At 29.1% G+C, this 22,644-nt stretch overlaps 1 protein-coding gene across 1 annotated transcript in view; it reads right to left on the reverse strand.

The window, feature by feature from the left end:
• Positions 1-400: 400 nt before the first annotated feature.
• Positions 401-22,644, reverse strand: part of LOC142332472 (protein O-mannosyl-transferase Tmtc3-like) — a 465,936-nt gene continuing 443,692 nt past the window's right edge. The window contains exons 11-16 of the mRNA XM_075378918.1: positions 19,692-19,785; positions 15,968-16,258; positions 14,471-14,653; positions 10,986-11,270; positions 7,003-7,215; positions 401-809 (exon numbers count right to left, since the gene is read on the reverse strand). Of these exons, the coding sequence (XP_075235033.1) occupies positions 552-809; positions 7,003-7,215; positions 10,986-11,270; positions 14,471-14,653; positions 15,968-16,258; positions 19,692-19,785 (1,324 nt within the window). The 3' untranslated portion in view covers positions 401-551. The remainder of the gene's footprint in view (positions 810-7,002; positions 7,216-10,985; positions 11,271-14,470; positions 14,654-15,967; positions 16,259-19,691; positions 19,786-22,644) is intronic.

The following is a 22,644-nucleotide window of genomic DNA, read 5'->3' on the forward strand; positions in this document are numbered from 1 at the left end:
ATTTCTTTCTATTTGAGAAAACATTTCTTTCATAATTATTTTTTCTGAAATTTCTATAAGTGTTTTGATTGTATCCTTAACTTAAAAATTTCAATGATATATCTAATTTTTAATTTGCTGTAAATTATTAAGAAGAACTTAAAAAAATAAAGACTAAAGGGGCTTACTGTAAAAGAAGAACTTAAAAAAAAGATGTAATGTGCTTTGCATTTTCAAATGAATGAAGATAGATATTCATTACATAGTTTTTATTTTTATTTTTTATTTTTTTTCTATATTTGTTTTAGGGAGGGTGAGTATTCTTCTTGTCATTTTCACATGTGTGTACGTATATATATATATATATATATATATATATATATATATGTACAAAAAATATAATGTACATAACAATTTGAACACACTCTACCACAATCATACAAGCCCTATTTTATTTTAATTTTACAGTACATTATTATCATTATATTTAATTAATATTTATAATTATATAATACAAAACATCATAATGTAATTTAAATCAAATCACATTAATGTTGTAAACAGGCCAGATGCTAAGATAAAGCATGTCCATCTTTTTTATCTTCCAAAAATATTGGAGTTTTATCAGATTTTGAATCTGTATTTATTTCTGATGATGAAACTGATTGCCTGTTAGATGAAGATGATGATGATGGTTGTAATGAAGAAGGAGAAGATGAAGAATGCCTTGATAATTCTCTTTCCTGTATTTCATCATTTCTTTCATTATCATCAGAATCTCTTCTTTGAATATTGTCGTTTGCTGCACCATTTCCTACATCATCATAAAACTAAAAGCAAAAAATAAAAAAAATAAAAATAGCAAAAAACAATACTTCAAATGACATAATCAAATAATAATCAGTGTTAATTAGGAAAAATATTTTTAGGTTATTCAACACACACACACACACACACACACACACACACATAAACTTTTTGATTAGCATTTTTTATTGTATGGTATATATATTTTTTAAGTTTCTACTAAATTTTAATTATTGTCTTTTCATATATTTGTTATAGGAATTTTGTACATGTTTCACCAGATCAATGTATTAACATCACCAGGAATGAAAATATCCACAATTATGTTTCATCAGTCTTGCATACAAAAAACACATAACATCACATCAAAATATTACATATTAAAGTATACATTCAAAAGAATCATGTAAGCAAATTTCCGTGTTACCCAGTCTAAGTCTAGCCCTGAAATGTGATGTGATTTTTGTATGTAAGAATGACGAAACATAATTGAGGATACTTTCATTACTAAACTGTGCTGATACAATGATGCAGTGAAACATGTAGGAAATTCCTATCGCAAATGAAAGGCAAGATAATAATTAAAATTATATGAGTTTTTAGTAAAAAAAAGAATATATATATATATATATATATATATATAATATACATTATATATATATATATATAACCTTTTTAAGATTCATATCATTCCTCTGTACTGTTAAATTATATTTTTAATTCTATTAACATAAACTACCTATTACAGAATATTGAGATAACACATATCTTACCTTAATTTAAACATAATAGTACTTTTGCAGGATAGTTTTTTCAGAAAACTTTCCTTTATAAATAAATAAACGTTAAAAAATAAAATTGTTAAGAGTTCATATTTTTAAACTTTTGCATGAAGAAAACTAAAGTTTTAATTTTTTGGTACTTAAAATCTAATACATACATTAGAATAAGAGAAGGATCAAAATAAAAAAACTTAATTTCAATTATACTAGCACATATGAGTATGTTTACCATGTAATAAACCCATTTATTTTATCAAAATATAAAGTCTTTCTAGGAGTGTTACATGATAAGAAATGTAATAAAATATTTTTGCTCAATCTATTCCAAGATATTTGAAGTTTATAGCACGTTTAAACTTCAACTATATTACTGGTTAATGTCAAATGATCTGGGTCATACACATTTTATATCCACTAACACACTGTAGTATTCAGAATAAAATGAAGTGAACTTTATTTACAAACATTTAGGTCATATGTGTTTAGCATTTCACATTTCAAATAGTATGTTGACTTCTTGTGATAATGAATAGTTTTTCAATATCAGGTTTTATTTTAGAACAATTAGCAGAGATTTGTTAAAGCAATCATGGAAACAATAGATATTCAATCAAATTATATCCCGTAGTAGGATATGATAATTATTAATAACAAATTATTATTTTTTATTTATTGTTTTTTTCTTCTATGTTTAGTACTTTCACTGAGATCTCTGTTTTATCAGAATGTTTTATGAGAAAATTAAATTAAAAACATAATTAAAATATTAAAAAAGAGAGGTATGCTAACCATCTTAATGTATAAAATGAACTATTCTACTGTTATAACAATCTGCATAGAAAATTAAATTACTGATTTTGGTACCAAAATCTGATATACAAATTAGCATGTGTGTAAACAGGTTCCAATCTGCTCTGTAGGTGCTTTGTCACTATCTCATTGTCATTTGCTTTTTAGCTATGTTAGTTAAAAGTGGTAATGATGTCAGGATAAAAACTGCATACTGGGCAATTTTGCATGCGGGTTATTAAGTGTTGATCAGTGTTTAGAGGTAATGACTAATGTGCTTGGAAAGGATTGTTCTCATTGACCAATATTTAGGTGGTACCAAGAGGATCACTTAAGTGGCCTTATGGACAGCTCCAAGGTCAGGTTGATCATCTTCACTTGTAAATTATGGAAATATTGCTGCACTACGCAAAATGCTTGAGACAGACAGGTGTGTGCCTATGACCAAATAGAGAGGTGTCCTTAGGCATTAATACACCAGCAGTTTATGCTATTCTCCAAGGTCTTCTTCAAGTTAGAAAGCTTTGTACCTTTGGGTACCACATAATTTGACCGACAATCAGATGGGATGTTCCATGGTGCCATGAAATGCTGAAAAAGTTTGAAAATGGGAAATCTCCCTACGTGAACAGTATGTGACAGATGACAAAACTTGCCTGTACTATTATGATGTCCCAAACAAAGATCGGAACAAAGTATTGGTGTTCAAAGATGAGGAGATCGCTGTGGCTGTTTGAAAATCCAGATAAATGAAGAACAGAATGGTGCACATATATTTTAGTGTGAGAGGAATTTTAGAGAAGTTGTGTTGGAAACTCAGAAGACAATTACAGGGAAGTGATACATCAAGGAATGCCTGATTAAAGTTGTCAGTTATCAAGAATCTGTACCCAAAATTTAAGGCTAGATAGATAAATATATATATAATTTCTTCACCAAGATAACGTCTAGCAGACCGCTTCAAAGTTTGCTTTTAGTATTTGGTCAGCACCAGAATAAAACTGTTAGAGCACCCGCTCTGCAGTCCTGACTTTGTTCCATGTGACTTCATGCTGTTCCCCCAAATGAACAGACTGAAAGGGAGGAATTTCACGAGCAATGATAACCTCCTAAGGGACTGGGATAATGAGTATGGAGATCTCTGATGAAACATGGGTGGATTTCTTTGAAGACTGGTTCCTTTGAAGGATAGAGAAGTGTGTAATGTGTGGAGGATATTGCTTTTGAAAGATTATAAAATACAAAGTCTTATTGCAAAACTTTCCTAGTGCCATTTGTATATATTAAATGTCAGTTAAGTAATTTAAATTAAATGTATTAGTTCCTTAATCCTATCATGTTCAGATTTTACTAGTTCATTAATTATATTTTCATTACTATTTTTTACTAAGTATATTCTTTTCAGAGTAAGCGATTTAGACCAGTCAGTTGCTTATTCATAATAGAACATTGAAATTGCTCATTCTTTGTTTGAAAAAATATGAGCAATTTGATGACTGTATTTTAGACCTTTCCCTGTTTTTAAGGTTTATTTCTTAAAAAATTCCTTTATATAATTAAAGTTTGAATTTATTATTAATATATACATTAAAAATGATTTCAAATAAGTTTCTATAATTTATGTTTTATCCTTATCTCAAAGGGTAGCAAATTTTCAATCGCCAAGATTACATCTGGTCCTGGTTTACTCTGATGTACAGGACTGTACTATAGTGTAAACTTATAAAAATATCTCTATGAAAAAATGCTTATATAATTTTAACTATAATTTGCTTAAATAATGTTATTTTAATTTTATTTTATGATGAGAAAGAAATTAAGTTCACAATTTTTCAAAAAGGTTTTAATTTTGAGAAAACATGTTATATTATACTCATACACTGTTTAAAAATAATTATTACTGATAACTAATCATCTCTTTTTCTTACTAATAAATGAACTATTCTTACCCAATCCAATTTATATACTTATTCTAAATAACATTTGTATTTAAGAAAAACAATTTTCTTCTATTTTCAGTGAAGTGTTAATTAGCTGAATTAATAAAAATAAAGATAATTTGGTAAATTTATTTGCTCAGATAAGCAAACACACATAGCTTTCTGTGAAACCATTTATTTTTATTTTTTTAAACCTCCAGGACCATCGTTATGTATTGCTTCAGAAGATGAGATGAATGATTTGTAGCATGTGAAAATGCAATGCCAACTGGGATTTGAACCTGGGACCTCCAGATGAAAGGCCAAGATGCGGCAAAAATGAAAAGAAAAATTAAATAAGTACAAAGTTTTGTTATATTTATTATTATAAAGTACTTATCAAATTACTTAATGAAAATACACAATGTGTTTTGCATTCTTTTTAAACTCATGTTATTTAAAATAAAACAAAAAAATTTATTAGATTAATTCACAAAAAAGGTATTTTGTGTTATACATTTTAAAAATATTTAATCTTTCTCTGTACCAAATTTGAGTGTCTTTCTTGCAGCAATATTTCTGTACCATTAATATCAAACTGATGTTCATACACAGCATTGCATTACTATCATATTAAACTTTCTGTGTATGTAGCCCCATTCTGTTGTTCCTCTATGCTTCCTTCCTCCTTTACTCATTTTTATCTCACGATCCTACAAAAAATACTCTGCATTATATGGGCAGAAAAAAGGATGAACATCTCAATTATAAATGAAAAAGTGCAAAGGAGGTTGTCATATTGTGGACAACCTTCCACAAAAGTGGAGGATGTGCTTCCAGCACATCCTCCACTTTTTTGGTCATATAATCCACAGGCCCAGCAAAAATCTTGAGAAGCTAGTTGTACAGGGAAAAATCAAGGTCAGCAGGTCACATTGAAGACTGCCATAAAGACGGCTGGACCAAACTGAAGAGGCGACTGGAGAAACATGAGGCATATTGATTTGAATGGTAGTGGACCGTGAACTATAGTAGGAAACTGTCAGCAGGTTATGAATTAGGTCACCAGCTCTCAAACATAAGAGGAAGGATCACTGATGATGATGTGATAATTTATATCAATTAAAATATGGTACACAGGTTCATCAGAATCAGTGTTGGTTTGTTGGTATCAGCATCAGCATTCATCCATTGACACACATCTTAAATGCCCAGAAATGTAGAAATCTGTTGAAACAAATTTACAAATCTGTTGACATTGTCAGTTAAACTTTGTTTTTTCCATTTTTCAACATTCCAAACTTTATACCATACTCTTTTTCAGATTTTCTTCAGTAAGCTCCAGCAATCAGCTAACATAACTGAGGTTATGAACAAATTATGCCAACTGTCAACTGCTTCATCTGATGTATGCCGTTTTACTGACTTATCAGGTATACAGTCCTCTAAGGATCCATCTTGGTGATGTTGTCAAGGCTACCTTGAAGATTCTATGGTGAGAGGATGAGTCACCAGCAAGGCAGGCATTTTGCCTATACTTCGATTTGGCTGCTGAGCAGCAAGCCTCACTAAGAGTTATTCTGCGCCCTGTGGAATATTCGGAGGGAGTTGTCGGCTCCCGTGTTTTTACTGCTGTGAGGCAAAGTTGGACACTGCATTGAACAGCTGGCCTCATATGTCTTCTTCCACTCCCTTGTTCATGTGTGATGCTTGCTCAGTTTGGATTCATGAAGTGGTACCCACAGGGTTTTTCTAGTGGTGAACGCATCTTCCCATATCAGCTGATTTGGAAGTCGAGAGTTCCATTGTTCAAGTCCTAGAAATGGGAGTTACTTTTATACGGATTTGAATACTAGATCATGGATACCAGAGTTGTTTGGTGGTTGGGTTTCAATTAACCACACATCTCAGGAATGGTAGAACTGAGACTGTACAAGACTACACTTCATTTATACTCATACTATCACCCTCATTCATCCTCTGAAGTAATATCTGAACGGTAATTCCTGGAGGCTAAACAGGAAAAAAAAGGGTTTGTGAAGTGGACATGATGTTGGTAGATTATGTTTTATCACAAGTTTTCTTTTAGTATACTGGTATTTAATTACAATCAGTGTCAATCTAATACAATAAAGAGGTCATAATTTTTAGTTATATTCAAACTGTCAGTTTATTATACAGACCACTTAACTGTTTTATAACCAGCATCCAGAATCATTAATAATGAAAAAAATTACATCACTACACTAATGAATTAAAGAAAAAACAATTTGGACTACGTCAAATAGTGAAAACATAGATTAAGGTGAGAAGGAAACAATAAAGAACTACAATGTTCATTCAATATCAATATAACATACAGTATATTCAAGCAAGTATTCTATAGCTCATCATCCCAGTCAATGATCCATTAAGGTCACAAAATAATTAGTAATAAGACAACATACCTAAAACTATTTCTGCTGAAAGCAACACAAAGTTTCCTTCATTTTGTATGTATTTCTCTGCTACTTAATATTAAAAACAGTAATAGGAACAAGAAATAAAAAAGGAATATAAAAGTAGAAGCATAAATTCTTCACTTAATACTGTGGAAAAACAAAAAAAAAAATGTTTTTATTGGTTCAGATAATTAACACTCCTCTGTATAATATCATTTAAAAACATTCTATTCTATTTAAAAAAAAAAAAAAAAAGTAAAAACTTGACACAAAAATTAAAAATACCTCCAAATCGTTAGGTGAGGCACGTAATTTAGCAACTCTGCTCTGTACAATCTTTAAATGTCGAAGGACATAATCTTCAGTCGGTGCAAGACGATGTGCACGTTTAAGACAAACTTCCGCTTGCAATAAATTGCCTCTTTCTACATATACAACGCATAAATTATGTAGGCCTTGAATATTTTCTGGATCCAGCTCTAATATACGTTTATAACACTATTGGGAACAAAATTCATTACTTTCAATTATTTGATTAAAATTCAGCACATAACAAACATTAAATAGTAATATACATAATACATTAAAAGCTTAAAAATAATATATTATTTTTAATTATTATGTTGATAATACTTTTTTATATAATAATACTTTTCCAACAACATTCAACTGAGAGTGATTTACCTGATTGCAGTTTTGTTCAGTCTTATGCTGAATTTTCCTGAACAAAGCTAAATTTCACAATAATAATAATAATGAAAGTTTGTGAACTAAAAAAAATATATTTAAATTTAGTTAAAAGCTGCATCAATACATTTCTTTCGTTAAGTTAAATTTAAACTCTTAAATGTCAACTGAGGTAAAATATATGTTTATTCATGTCATAGAAGCTCAGTTAAAAAACTGTATTAGCATTATCTAGAAATGCCTGGAAGATTCATATAAATCAATAACTCAAGGTGTAAGCAATTTATAGTTCAGCACATGAAAGTTGTAGTTAAGATAATCAGATATCCTTTTATACCTAGGTTCTTAAGATTTAAACAAAATTTGTTTTTCCTATTGGTTTAATGAATATGTGGATCATAATTTAAAGAAAAAAGAGGTAACTTAATACTTCTGGTTTCAATTCACCTTAAGCATCAATACTACTGAGATAGTCACACATGTTCATTGTGATTTCTTGTTTCAGTGCTAAAAGCAGTGTATGATTGTGATTGAATGTTGTAATAATTACAGTTAATGCTGTTTAATCTATTCTTATTATCAGATTAAAAGTGTACGCTCTTTATTTTAATTACATATTTATTCTCTTCTTTATTACTAACTTTTAAAAACGTTTTCATCCCGCTGTTAAAAGTCTCCATAAAGTGTAAGTTGTGTGTTAGCAGTGTGATAACTAAGTACTCAAGTTATGATATATATGATAATATTTTACATAATATCTACATAGATATTATGTCTATATATATGCATAATCTGTGATTTTCATAGAATAGAAAATATGATGTTTTTACAATGTAATAATTATAATTCTTTGGATATATCAAAATTCTTTGTTTGCCTAAGTGTGAAACTTTAGGAAATTTAGGGAACTCAGGAAATTATGTTAATAAAACCTACATAATTCTTTTAGATCATAGAGTTTTTAAATACCTTTATGACTGCATGCGTAATATATAAAATACAGATAATATTCTCACAAATAAGTAGTGTTTATCTCTGAAGAATATATCAACGAAATATATTATTCAGGGATAAAAATAATAATGATATCCATGCAAGTACAAAGTTAATAAAAATAAAATTCCCATTTATGATAAAAGTATTTCTGTTGCCCACAAAGTGAAGTTTTTTTGGTGTTTTATTACATGACAAGTTCTCATGAGATGATGAAATTGGTTTAATTTATAACAAATTCAAACTATATGGTTTAATCTGAAATACCTTGATAAAAACACTAAGTTTTTCATCATTATTAAATATTTATTGTTCACACATATACTTCGATATAAAATATATCACCTCTTGAGGATCCTTCAATAAGTCAGAATGAGTTTTTAAGATATAAAAATGGGCTGTTAGATCATTATCTGGCTTCCATAAGTATGAACTGTATACAAAAAAACATTTAGAAACTGTTAATTTTCTAAAAAAAAAAAAAAAAAATATCCATCTTTACCAAACCAGACCAACGAAACTGTTTACATTTAACTCAACTCACTTTGACATATGAGAATGAGCCTTATTATGCTTCTGTTTCCATTTTTAATAATAAATGAAACCATTTTCAAAATCTTCCCAGCAATTTATTTAAAATACAATTCAAAGATTTTCTTTAACATATTTATAGATTTTCAAACAATATCACTCTTTCAATTTTCAATAGCTGTTATAATTATGAATTATTTTTTAGTAATCTTTTATAATTAATGTATTTAACCTTAACATTATTTCATATGATTGTATTTAAATAATTAATATACACTTTAATCACATATATTTTTTTATGTTATATTTGTTTCTATATTTATAATAACATGATCTAAGAAATGTATTTTTATGTACCAATCAGAATTAAAAAGTTTAGTCACTTTTCAATTTATGTGCTTGTTAAGTATCTTATTAACAATCCAGATGTAAATTTTTTTGAATGCTCCATAGGAATTATAATTATTTCATCCTGAAAACATTCTTGATATTGTACTAATTTTCTATATTACTTGGAATATCTTAGAATATAAATTAAATTCATAACATAAGTTTTTAAAGAGGTGAATACACTAGTACCAACAATAAAACATCCAGGTTGGTAACATAGAAAAACTAATGCTGAAAAGTACAAGGTATGATAAAAATATAAGTGGAATTTTAGCTTTTCTCAAAAAAATCTTTATTTATTGATCAATATTGATTTTGTCACCTTCAAAGTACTCCCCCTTTAGATATAATAACATCTGTGCCAGCAATTTTTCCAGTCTTCAAAGCATCTCTGGAGCACAATTTTCGATACCAGTGATTCTGTCTTTATTTCTTCAATGTTGGTAATTCCGTCCCCATAAAGGACGGTGTTTTGCCAACTTGGGGAATAGCAAGAAGTCACAGAGGGCCATGTCCAGCAAATATGGAGGTTGAGGCATCATAACATTGTCGTTTTAGTCCAACAATTCATGAACAAGCAACAAAGTAATTGCAATGGCTTATCATAATGATATTACCATTTAATTGTTTCGACACAAATCCAAATGTTTTCATAAGATTGCTTCACGCAAAAGTGAAGAACTTCCAGATAGTACTCCTTATTGACCATATGGCCTGGTGACAAGAATTCATGATACACTAAGATGTTGAAATCAAAGGACACAGTGATTAGAACCTTCATGTTCGGTCAAACTTGATGAGCTTTTTTCAGTCCTGGCTCTTCAGGAAGCTTCCATTGAGACGATTGCATCTTAGTTTCAACGTCATATCCATACAACCATGTTTCATCACCAGTTATAACCTGTTTCAGTAGCTCTGGATCATCATTCACTTCATTCAGCAACTCCTGACCAATGTTCATTTTGCACTGCTTTTGGTCAAAATTCAACAATTTTGGAACATATTTTGCTGCCACAAATTTCATGAGCCAAATTATATACCAACATCATCAATAACTTCTCTGATAGTGATTCAGCAATTGTCTATAATAATTTTCTTCAGTTTTTGGCATTGTCATCGGTACTGGGACGTCCAGGGTACTCATCATTTTCAATGTTTTCACGGCCTTCTTGGAAATATTTGTACCACTTGCAAACACTTGATTTGTTCATAGAAGGATTGCTAAAAGCAATATTCAACATTTACAATACAGAGCTGCATTTTATTCCATTCTTAAAGCAAAATTTAATGCAAATTCTGTTCCATTTTTTCTAGAAGTTAAAAATTGCTGACCACACCAAAACATGTGTAACCTTTTCGACAGCCAACAATAAACAAAGAATCCAATATGGCTACCAATGTAAATAAACATTAGGGGTAAGTGTACCAACACAACAAAAAAAACTGTGACAACTAGACTTATACAGCCTGGAAAATTTTTAAATTCTGCGTATATTTTTATCATATATATATCATATATATTTTTATCATATATATATATATCGTATATTTTTTTAAATAAATGCAAACCACTTAATATACAATATAAAAAAAATTAGATAATATAAAAATTATAATAAAATTAATTATAATAAATTAGTTATATTAAATTATAATAAAATACTAACATTTTCTGCTGCATCCAAATCTTTTATATTATTTATATAAATGTCACCTAATAATATTAAGCCTTTAATATGATCAGGATGAAATCGAACAAGCTGATTAAGAAATGGTGCTGCTTCCAGTGGCCGATGATCATCAGCTAATAATAATGCTAAATTGAATAATGCTGAACGAAAATCATCTTTTAATTGCACAGCACGTCGGAACCAATGTTCAGCACCAGCTGTGTCTCTATCATCCATAGCTAACATACCAAGATTAAAATGGACTCTTTCATTTGTAGAATCCTGTAACATAATTGTAATCTTATTTAAAATTACTTAGTTATTTGAAAATGTTCTTCAGTACAGTTTACAAGCCACATGCAGCTGACACACATGCACGCACACACACACACACGCACACCAGGTAGAACTGACATAATATATCAATAATAATTAAGGTAGAAAGTGACAATGATCAAATCTACAATGTTAAGTCAATGAATAAAAGGTTCAACAAAATTATTCATTTTAATAATATACCAATCTAAGTTTATGCTCAAGAAAAATGATCTTAGATTTAAATTTGGTTCAATTTTTCATTGACAACTTATTCATTTTTACACGATTGCCCAAAATGGGGTGTAATGTGTTTAGGGTGGGTGCATGTATGTATGTATGTATGTATGTATTATGTTTATTCCAGTAGCAGCTTAATGGCTGAACCTATTTAGTTATATGACATGGTGTTGGAATCCTTATCTTACAGGGAATGTCATAGGCATATATATGCACATGATCTAAAAGGAAAGGAAAATAACCTGTAAACTGATTGAGCTTAAAATAAGGAAAAATGTTCATACAAATACATGTCCGAAAATGCTTTGTTATTGAGTAACGGCTAGCGAAAAATTTTGTACAGATTTCAGTTACCCCAGCAAGATTTCTGTGTATTAGGGGTAAATTTGATTGATGGTTATTTGTTTTTTAACCTGAACAATAGAATAAAATAGATCCCAGAACTATATTTACCATAGTTTTCATGATATCCAATGTAAAACAGAAAAATTTGGTGACAAAAAAATATTTTTTTATGTTTGAAGTTCAATAAATTTGTTAAATAACTAATAAATGCATAAATTTTATTATCAAAACGTGTAGAAAATTTTATTTTGAGAAAAAAAATTAAGTCTATGAAAAACAAAAAAAAGGATCAACTTTTATTAATAACAACCTTAAGAAAAAAATCTTATGAATTTGTAAAAATTAAAAATAGCTGTTTTTAGTTTAGTAAATTTAGACCTTTCAAAAATTAAAATATTTTAAATTTATTTAAAAAAAAATATATACTTTGGTTTATACTCTAATAGTTTATAATATGACAGCCCATAAAGGAGTGTAATGTATTTAGGGTATATGTAAGTATGTATGTATGTTTGTTCCATTTTAGCAGCTCAATAGCAGAATCAATTTAGATAAATTTCCCTGCACTTTACATTACTGGAAGTGTCATAGACTGTATATATGTTTAAATAAATTTAAAAAATTTGAAAACAAAATTACAGTATATACAACTACTATAACAAAATTGTCACCTGCACGTTCTTTAATCATGCTATAAGAGCAATGGGTTTTTTTGACAGTCGTGTTTTTTAATTTTTAATATGTATCTCTTGTTACTTTTATTTGTTAATCATTTTTACTTTCTAGGCTATCTCATAGTTCTAGAGCTATGCTGCAGGAAGGAGAGTATGGTATTAGTCAAAAAATGGGGTATGGCATTTCTCGACATTTCATGACCCAGGGATCCCATAAAACAAAAAGATGTGTGGATAATGTTTGTAAAAACATTATCCCCAAGTGTGTTATCTTGTTTGAAATTTAATAATTTTCACTAGAAAAACTAGTTTTGATGAAATTTTGTACAGAGACTCAGTTTAGAAATCTTTAGTTCACATTTTTGCCACATACAGTATTAAGAACACTTTTTTTTTTCAGTAGTTCAAGACGACTGATGAAGAGGTAATACAACAGCTTAAAAATTGTATTTTAAAAGCATAATATATCAAGTGATTCAAAAAGGACTTCACAAATTTAAAAGTATATAAAAGTTTATTTAGATAACTTGCAGATACGGTTGAGGTCTCATTTCATAGCAAAACATCATGTATTGACTCACACAGTTCATTGGTACTGAACTCCACCACCAGTGCTGTCACTGGTTTGTTAAATATGGATACATTTACTGGTGCAGAACATGCTCGCTGTATATTCTGGTTTCACAATTTGCAATCAGCAACTGCAGTTCAATCTAATTTTTGTAGAGCATGTGATAGAGAGCGTTCTAGTATGCATACAATTTACTCCTGACACAAACCTTCATTGAAATAGGTTGTTCTGTTAAAGATACAAATCTCCAGGAGGCCCACACGTCCCTGAAACTGCTGTGGAACAACTCAGAGAAAGCTTTGCACATAGTCTGAAGAAATCGACTTGACTGCGTCATGTGAGACTGACATTCCACAAACGAATGTTTGACATATATTACATAAACGATTGCACTTGAAGCCATACAAACTAACTGTGATTCATAACATATTACAGATGATGACAAAGTTGCTTCACTGCAGTTTTGTTTGGAAATAATGGATAGAATTGCAGACAACGATATATTTTTAAACAATGTAATTTTTAATGAGTCAACATTTCATATCGTGGCAAGGTGAATACCCATAAATGCCGAACATGGGGTAGTGAAAACACTCATGAAAATTTGCAGACATTCATGATAACCCTAAGGTCAATTTTTTCTGCCATAAGCAAACTAAGACTGTACAACACGTTCTTCTTCTACTAGGTAACCGTATATGATATCGTTTATCTGAACATGCTTCAAAATTTTCTAATTCCTCAGTTACATGATGGTGACCAAAATTGACGCCATTACTATCAATAAGGTGGGGCACCAACTCAGTACTGCCTAGAAGTCCTACATTTTCTTGATACTCGATTCCTAGGTCGGTGGATTGGTCGTGAAGATCCAATTGCACGGCCAGCTTGCTCCCCAGATTTGACCCCACAAGTTTTTTCTTGTGGGGTTTCATTAAAGATCGGGTTTACGTTCCATCTTTGCTTGCTGATCTTGTTGAGCTAAGACTTCGAATTAATGCCACACCTGCATAGGTTATGCCTGACTTGCTGGCTACAGTCAGAAATGAAATCAACTTCTGGAGGGATGCATGTCGCTTTACAAATGGAAGCTTTATCAATCCAAAGTGAATTTGGGTTACAAACTTGATTTTTTTTCTTTGAAATGAGACTTCAAATCTGTAAGTTATGTCATTAAACTTTTATATGCTTTTAAATTTGTGAAGTCCTTTTTGAATTACCTGGTATTAATATAAGATATCGGTTATTTCTTAAATTATTCTTTTTAAGTTTTATCAAAGTTTGAAATGTTGAATAAAAAAAAATTATAAACATCTAAAATTACATTTTTTATATACCTTATGTAATAATTTAAGCAGTCTTTCTCTAGCAACCTTTCTTAATTCAGCACGTCCTAATTCCTGTAACAGGATTGCTGAATTTAATAATGCTTGTTCATGCTCAGGATCAAATTCTAATGCTTTATCCAAATAAGCAAGTGCTTGTGAAGCTTTACCTTGTTCTAAGAAAACAACACCCAACTGAAAAAGAAATCAGTGAATTAAAATAAAATTATGATCATTAATTAAAATAAACCATTAAACACTAAATAAATAACTTATTTTACAATAAATAATAAATAAAAGTTTGATGTCGAATCAAATTGTTTACTGATACAATATAATAATGTACACAATGATTCTTCTTACTCATCTATACAGTTGTTTTATTATTAATTGCCACTGTGAAACAACTGGAATGCCTTTCTAAGATACAGCAAGATTCCCAATAATTTTCACGGAAAAGTTTCCCTCTTTCATAAACCTTTTTCTATCTGGTTTTTTAAATTAAATTATGAAACTATGTTTGAACTATAACATTGCTATAATAAAGTAAAGATAGTGTAAATAAATTTTCCTGCTTTAATTCGGTACAACAAAAGCAGTTTCTAAAAAAAGTCACCATTTAGAAGTCAATCATCAGATTTAAAAAAATACTTAAATAACAAATAAAACTCCATTGTTAAATATTAACTTTTTATAAATATAATATCCTGATAAAGTTATAGAATTTTAAAATTGTAATACAAAGATAACAGCTCAAAATGAGTTATTTATAAATAGAAAAATAATTTTTGTGTAGTTAACCATAACAAACTGATTTTTTTTTTACTAAACTTCAACTTAAAAAAATAACGAAGAAAAAACAAGTTCCAATACGGCACAAAATTACATTTTCCTATAAAGCGATCTTGAAAGAATAACTTTTTAATAAAGACAAAGTTTTTCTGTCACAATACAATATTCACTAACTTATGAAATTATATTTTTTTAAACCCTACAGAACGGTAGGTTTTGTTTGACTAAACAAAGGTTTCTTCCAAAATATTTTTGGAACAATTAGTAATTAGCATTACAAATGAGTAGGACTGGATTAAACTGATGAAATATATCAGATGTGCTTTAAAAGTAAGACAATAAATTAATAAATTTAATTTTTACAACTTGTGTAAGGTATTATTTTGTATACTCTTTCTGGCAAATTATTTACAAATTAAATTATCATTTTAGGTAACATCTTTTACATTTATGTCAATACTTTTTTTAACTTTAAGTCAGTTTAAATTTCTTTTAACAAACAAATAAGAGTTTATACACCCAAATCCATTTAATTGTAAAGAAAAGTAGCTTAATTCATTTGCTTTCTACCAAACAATCCTTGATTAATTGTATTACTTTTATTTATAAAAAAACTGAAGATTGTGTGAAACCAAGAGACCAAGATTAATAGAAAAAAAATTACATTATTAATAGATATTAATAATAATTATAAATAAAATTAACAAATTTACTTACATTATAATAAATATCTGGATTGTTACTATCATAAAATAAAGCTCTTTCATAAACTTCTTGTGCTTCTTTTGTTCTATTCAATTTTAATAAAACATCACCTCTGTTAATATATGCTTGTGTATAATCGGCTCGCATACTGATAGCTTGACGATATAACATATCAGCTTCTTCTAATCTTGTTGAATTTTTTGCGATTAAATTTGCTAAATTTAAGAATACATTTAAATGATTTGGAGCGATTCTTGCTTGATAAGATTCACCTGGTTTTGCTTTTGGTAATAATGATTTTGCCTTAAAACAAAAAAAAAACAACACAAGTTAACTTTGAACATAATCAATAAAAAAGTAAAATATATAATTTCAAACAAAACTAATAATGAGCAGTTTTATAGCTCAAAATTATACTTAAAAGTTAGACAATATGAATGGAATTAAAAAATTACAAAATTGTACAAAAAAAACATTTAAATGAATATGTAGATTAACCAGGGAATGCCTTTTTTCTTCATATAAAAAGGATATTAAGACAAGTAATGTTTGTTTCACTGCCACATTGTGAGTTTTCAGTCTGCAGTGACAATATGTTAAAATAAATATGTCTATACTAGTTTACACACAAGAAGAAATTTTCTGTAATTTGATTTTTATGGGCTAAAAAAATAGTACCTTCAAAAATTGGGCTAAAATTTCAAAAATTTTAATGTAAGATATGAGTATAAACCTTTGGTGTCGTGGAAATAAGGAATGTGTGTTACTGTAGAATGCTCAAGAATAAGGAATAGGAATGGGTGGTGAGAAAGGATAATTTATTCATCAGGACTGTTTATTGTCTTGTCCAGAATCCAATCATGAAGGCGTTACTCAGTTGACTGACAAAAAAAGATTTCTACATCATCCAAATAAACAAATAATTTTCCACAAGGTTAGTCAGTAAAAACTTATAACAGATTCTTCTCAGACAAAAAATTATTTAAATATTTCAAGGTAAAGAGTAAGGCTTGAATACATAAAAAAAAAGTTGAAATGGAACCTCCTTTTTTTAAATTGATTAAAAAGAGTATCACAATTACCATTTTAAATGAGTTAAGCAAGATTTTTGTAAATAAATATCATCAATTCTTTATTCTCTTCATTACTTTATCCATATTCAAGGTTCGGTAATGGTTCACACTATTATTTAGGCTTAGATTTGCTTCATTTAGTATATGAATTTACACCTATCACTGAACAGTACAACACCTATTGAAATATTTTTATTTAAATCTCTTCATAAACTTTGGCTGGTATTAAGTTTTTGCCTGGAGAAGAGAGGTTCTGAAATTGTTTAAAAATTATAAAAGGGTGGAACAGAGGCATGTTTTCCACTACTGAATAACTTTGGTTATTTTAATTATAGAAAAAAAAGTTTTACATTAAATAATATTTTTATTGCATTTCTGAAATCAACATACCTTAGTTCGGAAAATAATATCAGTAACAAGACATCCTTCTTGTTGGACACAAATTTGGAACCTCTCCTCAAAGCTCTGCACGGCTTTCTCCAAAATTCATTCAACACAGCTTCAACTTCTTAACAAATGGAAATTTTCAGGTCTTTGATTGTGTGTGGCTTGTTCATGTATACTCTTGATTTTAGATAACCCCACAAAAAGAAGTCATAAATCGAAAGATCGGGAAAGAAAAGGGACCAATAAACATCGCCAAATTGTGAAATAACATGTCCAGGAAACATCTGTCCAAATACTTTAATCAATGCTCTCGCCATGTGAGCTGTGGCATCATCCTGTTGAACCACATTTCTCTCATGTTCACCCAACGCCTTTCCAGTTCTGGACGCAGGAAGTTGTTTAACATGTTGATGTAGTGCGCTGATGTCACTGTAACTTGGTTCCCTCCTCTTCAAAGAAGTAAGGACCATCAATCCCTATCTTGGAGATATTGCACCATACTGTTACTTTTGAGCTGTAGAGAAGTTTTTGGTGTAGTTCACATTGATTTTCCGACGCCTGGTACAGACAGTTCTGTACATTAATATAGCTATCTAGATAGAAATGGGCTTTGTCACTCATCATTATTAGGATGTTTGCATCTTCCATAAGAATCGCATTCATTATACCACAAAATTCTTTGTGATGCACAAAATCCCTTTCAGTTAGCTGCTGGATGATCATTATTTTGTATGGGTGAAATTTGAGATCACTGTGTAAGATGCAATGAAGCAAACAATGAGCCAGCATTACAGCCTGTCACCTAGCGGATCATTTTGTACTAGCAAGAATTGCACTTCTCACTCTGTCTACATTTTCTGGAGTTTGAACTGAACAGTGAAGAGCAGGTTGATTTTTCTTCATCACAGATCCAGCACTTCTAAACGCCTCAACCCATTGAAGTAAGGTGTTTTGATCTGGAACTGCACCTCAACATTTGACATTAAAATTTTGACAGAAAAGATATTGAACCATGACTATAAAATCATTGTTTCTAAAAGACTGCTCGACAGCAAACACAATGTTCTACGCTCCAATGCTCCATAGCGGCTGAAAATGTATAGTCTGAGATGTCCGCCAAAGGTTGCCGAAGGTCAATACTCTCACTTGTGCTGAGTACTAGCGGTTTAAAAAACATGTACTTCTTCTGCTCCACCCTTTATATTTTCAAGAAAACCTTAAATATATTTATACAAACTCTCCAATAACAATGATAAAACATTTACTCCAATGAAATGAGAGATTAAAAAATACAAGCAATTAAACTTGTCAGATATATTCTTTGTCAGACATAGGTTCTGTTTCCATAGGCAAATTAATTTTTTTTAAATCCAATTTTATATCTTGTAAAGGAAAATAAACATGACTAGAAGAATTAATATGCCAATATTGTACTAAAAAATCTGTTAGAATAAGATGTGCAAGGTGACATTCCGCTGCTCTTCTAATTTAATCAAATCTGATCCTATCTGAACAAAATATAAATGTCAGCTTCTAGATTTTATAGTGACTGCTAATAGAAAATGATAGTCAGAGATTTAGTGTTCAGATTAATTTCCTTAGCTTCCAAATTATTTAATACTGTAGCAAATTGAAAAGAAAAGATTAGATAAACAGACAGCTAAAGTAAGATAGTTTTACGCAATTGCAATTCAATAATATATTACTGAAGAATATAAGAAAAGAAATGAAGGGGCTGTATAATTATCATTTCTAATTCTTAAGATATTTTATTTAGTTTCACTAACTTAGGTTTTATTTTATTTATGTAAAGCTGTAAGTAATAGTTGAATTCTAATCATGCTCCCTGTAGGTTGATCAATATACCTCCCCCACTACTTGTTCATGAACTATCCAACAGCTTTGATATTGAATCCTATTAAATTTTCTTCCTATAACGATTGGGACCACTTCAAAAATCATAACCTAAATGAAAACTTAGAACTTATTTAGCTAAAAAACAAGAACAAAATGTTTAACCTAAGCTAAGTGAATTGTAATTTTAACATAATCTGATGCTATAAGTTACTCTGGTTAATATCAAATGCATTGCATAAAACAGAACAGTAATTTTAGTGTTTAAACCTGGCGAATGTAACATTAAGATTGTGAGGCTGTAAGAAACATTTATTCAAACTTTTTTTTTACTATCCTCTATTTAAAAATTAAAAAAAAATATTATAATGAAAAAATTAATGACTATCTAACTTAAGTTACTTTAAATAATCAATGAATACCTTTAGATATGCATCTTCAGCTTCTTTAAACATTTTTAAGTGATTGTATGTTCTTCCAACATTGATATGGGCACCAATATCATCTTGTTGTACACTATAACATTACATTTTATAAGGATATTCATATTAATATAAATTATATGATAAACCCTTAAATTTATTCAAACTAAATTTAATCCATTATATAAAAGCAACTCTGTATTAAACTAATTATATAATAATTGACAATTACCAACAATTTTTTATTATTATGTCCAAGTACTTTCAGATATTAATCAATCATCAAGAACATTATGTGTTAAGCATTATAATTATTTCCTTCACAAATTAATATATTAAATGAATTTCAAATTTTAAAAACAAAAATTATAACTACAACAATTGATCATCAAAAGGTAAAAGTAATGTCGACGTTATCCGTCATGTAAGAATGAAGCTCTCAATTATTGTTTATTAGTATGAAGCAGTATAACCAACTTTAAGAATCAAAATTATTGTTTAATATTTATTAAATAATACATCATTATTAAATTTTGCTTGTTCATTTATCAAATTTTTATTATTTAAGTATATATAATATTTTTCTATAATATTTGTTTTATGAAAGTTATTGGAATATTCAAGAATATTAATAAAATTATCATCAGTAGATAGTGAGCAATAGTATATAAAACGATGAAGATAAAAATATATATATAATATTATAAAAATAAGAAATACAAAACATTACAATATTTCTATCCTTGTTTATATAACAAAATTAAAAAATACTGATACTAAAAAAAGGAAGAAGTATAATTTTATTTACACAATTTTAATGTGAGCTTAAAGTTAGATTCAAAATGTTTAATTCTCTGAAACCTTCAATTCAAGATGGTACACCATGACCTATTATATTTTTCTTATATATAGTTTGTTAAGATAAAAATCTAAATTCCCTCTAACGAAAAACAATTAAGCATTATCATCAAATGTTTTGGTAGAAAACTTTCACTAAAGTTAATAAATTTTAGAAGACTAATAGAAACTGATCTGGTCCCCTATTGTTATTCAACAATGACATTTGTGCATTAATCAAGCAAGTTTACAAACTATGTAAACTCCTAATTATTACAAACATTTTTCAAATCTTTGTTAATACAAGGGACTTTCAATAATTAAAGAGACAAATTGATGTACAGAAAAAGTTCATTCAGTGATAATAAAACTTTTTGAGGCTCAATTTGGCAACTTTGGGAACACATTTAATTAGAAGTTTGATCATAATTATCTAAGTAATCTCTTTTGTTGATTACAGAATGTCAGCTCTGCTTGATACGTGTCCGCCAGAAGAGCAACATTTAGTGATATGATTTTTTCTATTAGAAGGTGTGAATCTGGCAGAAATTTACTCAGGAATGTTAAAACAGTATGGTGAAAAGTGTTTAAACTGCAGTAATGTGTACAAGTGGGTGGAACAGTTTAATTTGGGCAGAACAAGTGTGACTGATCTCCATCTCTCTGGAAGACCAGTTGAAGTTGAATACTGTGCTGCAAAATCCCATAAATAATCTTATTCATGAAGACAGGCGAGTCAAAATTGTTGCTAGTTAGTATAATATTAGCGTTGGAATCGTGCATTCAATCATTCATTACATGCTAGACTATTACAAAACATGTTCAAGATGGATTCCAAGATAGTTGACTCAAGCCCATAAAGACACTCGAATTCGCAGTTGTTCTAAGCTCAAAGAACAATTTGAAGTGAAAGGTAATGTCTTTCTAGATGGTATTATAACTTGTGATGAAACATGGATACACTATTTTAAGCCCAAATCCAAACAGCAAAGTCTTAAGTGGAAACATTCAGATTCGCCCACCAAAAAAAAATTTCAAAACTCACACGTCAGCTGGTAAAGTGATGATGGTCTTCTGGGACTTGCAAGGCCCAATTTTTAGTGACTATTCAGAACAACATACTGTGAACAGTAAGTACTATTCTAACATGCTCCAACAGAAAGTGAGACCTGTGATAAGGTGAAAACGTTACTGCGGAAATCAGAAAGCTCACAGAATGGTGGTAAATGTGTTAATTACTGAACATCCCTGATATTAAATTGAAAAAATTTCAAGGCAATGTAGGATTACACACAATTTTTTTGATCACTGTTATTTATAATGAACAAAATGCTCCTGTATTTTAATTTATCTCTCTTAAGTTTGCTGTATTTACAAATCAGTTTACAAATACCCGATTTTTTGGCAGATTTTGTTATATAGTATTCCCTAGAACAGAGGCTAGTTTCCTACTCACAGCATCAAGAATGTTACAATTATGGTGTTTAAAAATATTTTTTACCATCTGACATGCTGAAGGCGATATGATATGTAAGCTCTAGTTCAAATTTTAACAAGTCCCTCTTCTTCAATATTCTCAAATAATATACTTGTTTGCCATATTTTATACAATTATTTATAAATTTTCTTCTGTAGTGGTTTTCTTGCTGTTAGTGGTTTCTTTAATAAAACCACTGATTTCAGTTTTGTCTTTAATAAAATTCAGTTCTTTACAATAACCTTTTCCTGCAATGATTTGCAGATAAAACCAGTTGCTACTTGGTTTGAAGGTTATTTAGTCTTAAATTTTAAGTAAATAAAAAAAAAATGGTGTTACTACTTTTTCTGGTTTCTAATCTAACCCATCAAAAATATAATTGTAATTAATTAACATTATTTAGCATACAATTAAATATGAATTCAACACAAGTGTTGATGGAGCTGCATTTCTTTAATTCAAATTAAATAAAAGAAAACAATTAATTGAATGAAAATTTAAAGATACTAAATTCATAAGCATTCTATAAACACTTTATTAAATATTCATTACACTTGAAAATCTGAGAGTTCTTCCTCTCTATGATCTAAATTTCTATAACATCCTTAATAAAAAGAATTACTCATTCTTTAAAAAATT

This window comes from Lycorma delicatula, chromosome 11 (genome assembly GCF_047948215.1).
Source record: "Lycorma delicatula isolate Av1 chromosome 11, ASM4794821v1, whole genome shotgun sequence".
Lineage (NCBI taxonomy): Eukaryota > Metazoa > Arthropoda > Insecta > Hemiptera > Fulgoridae > Lycorma > Lycorma delicatula.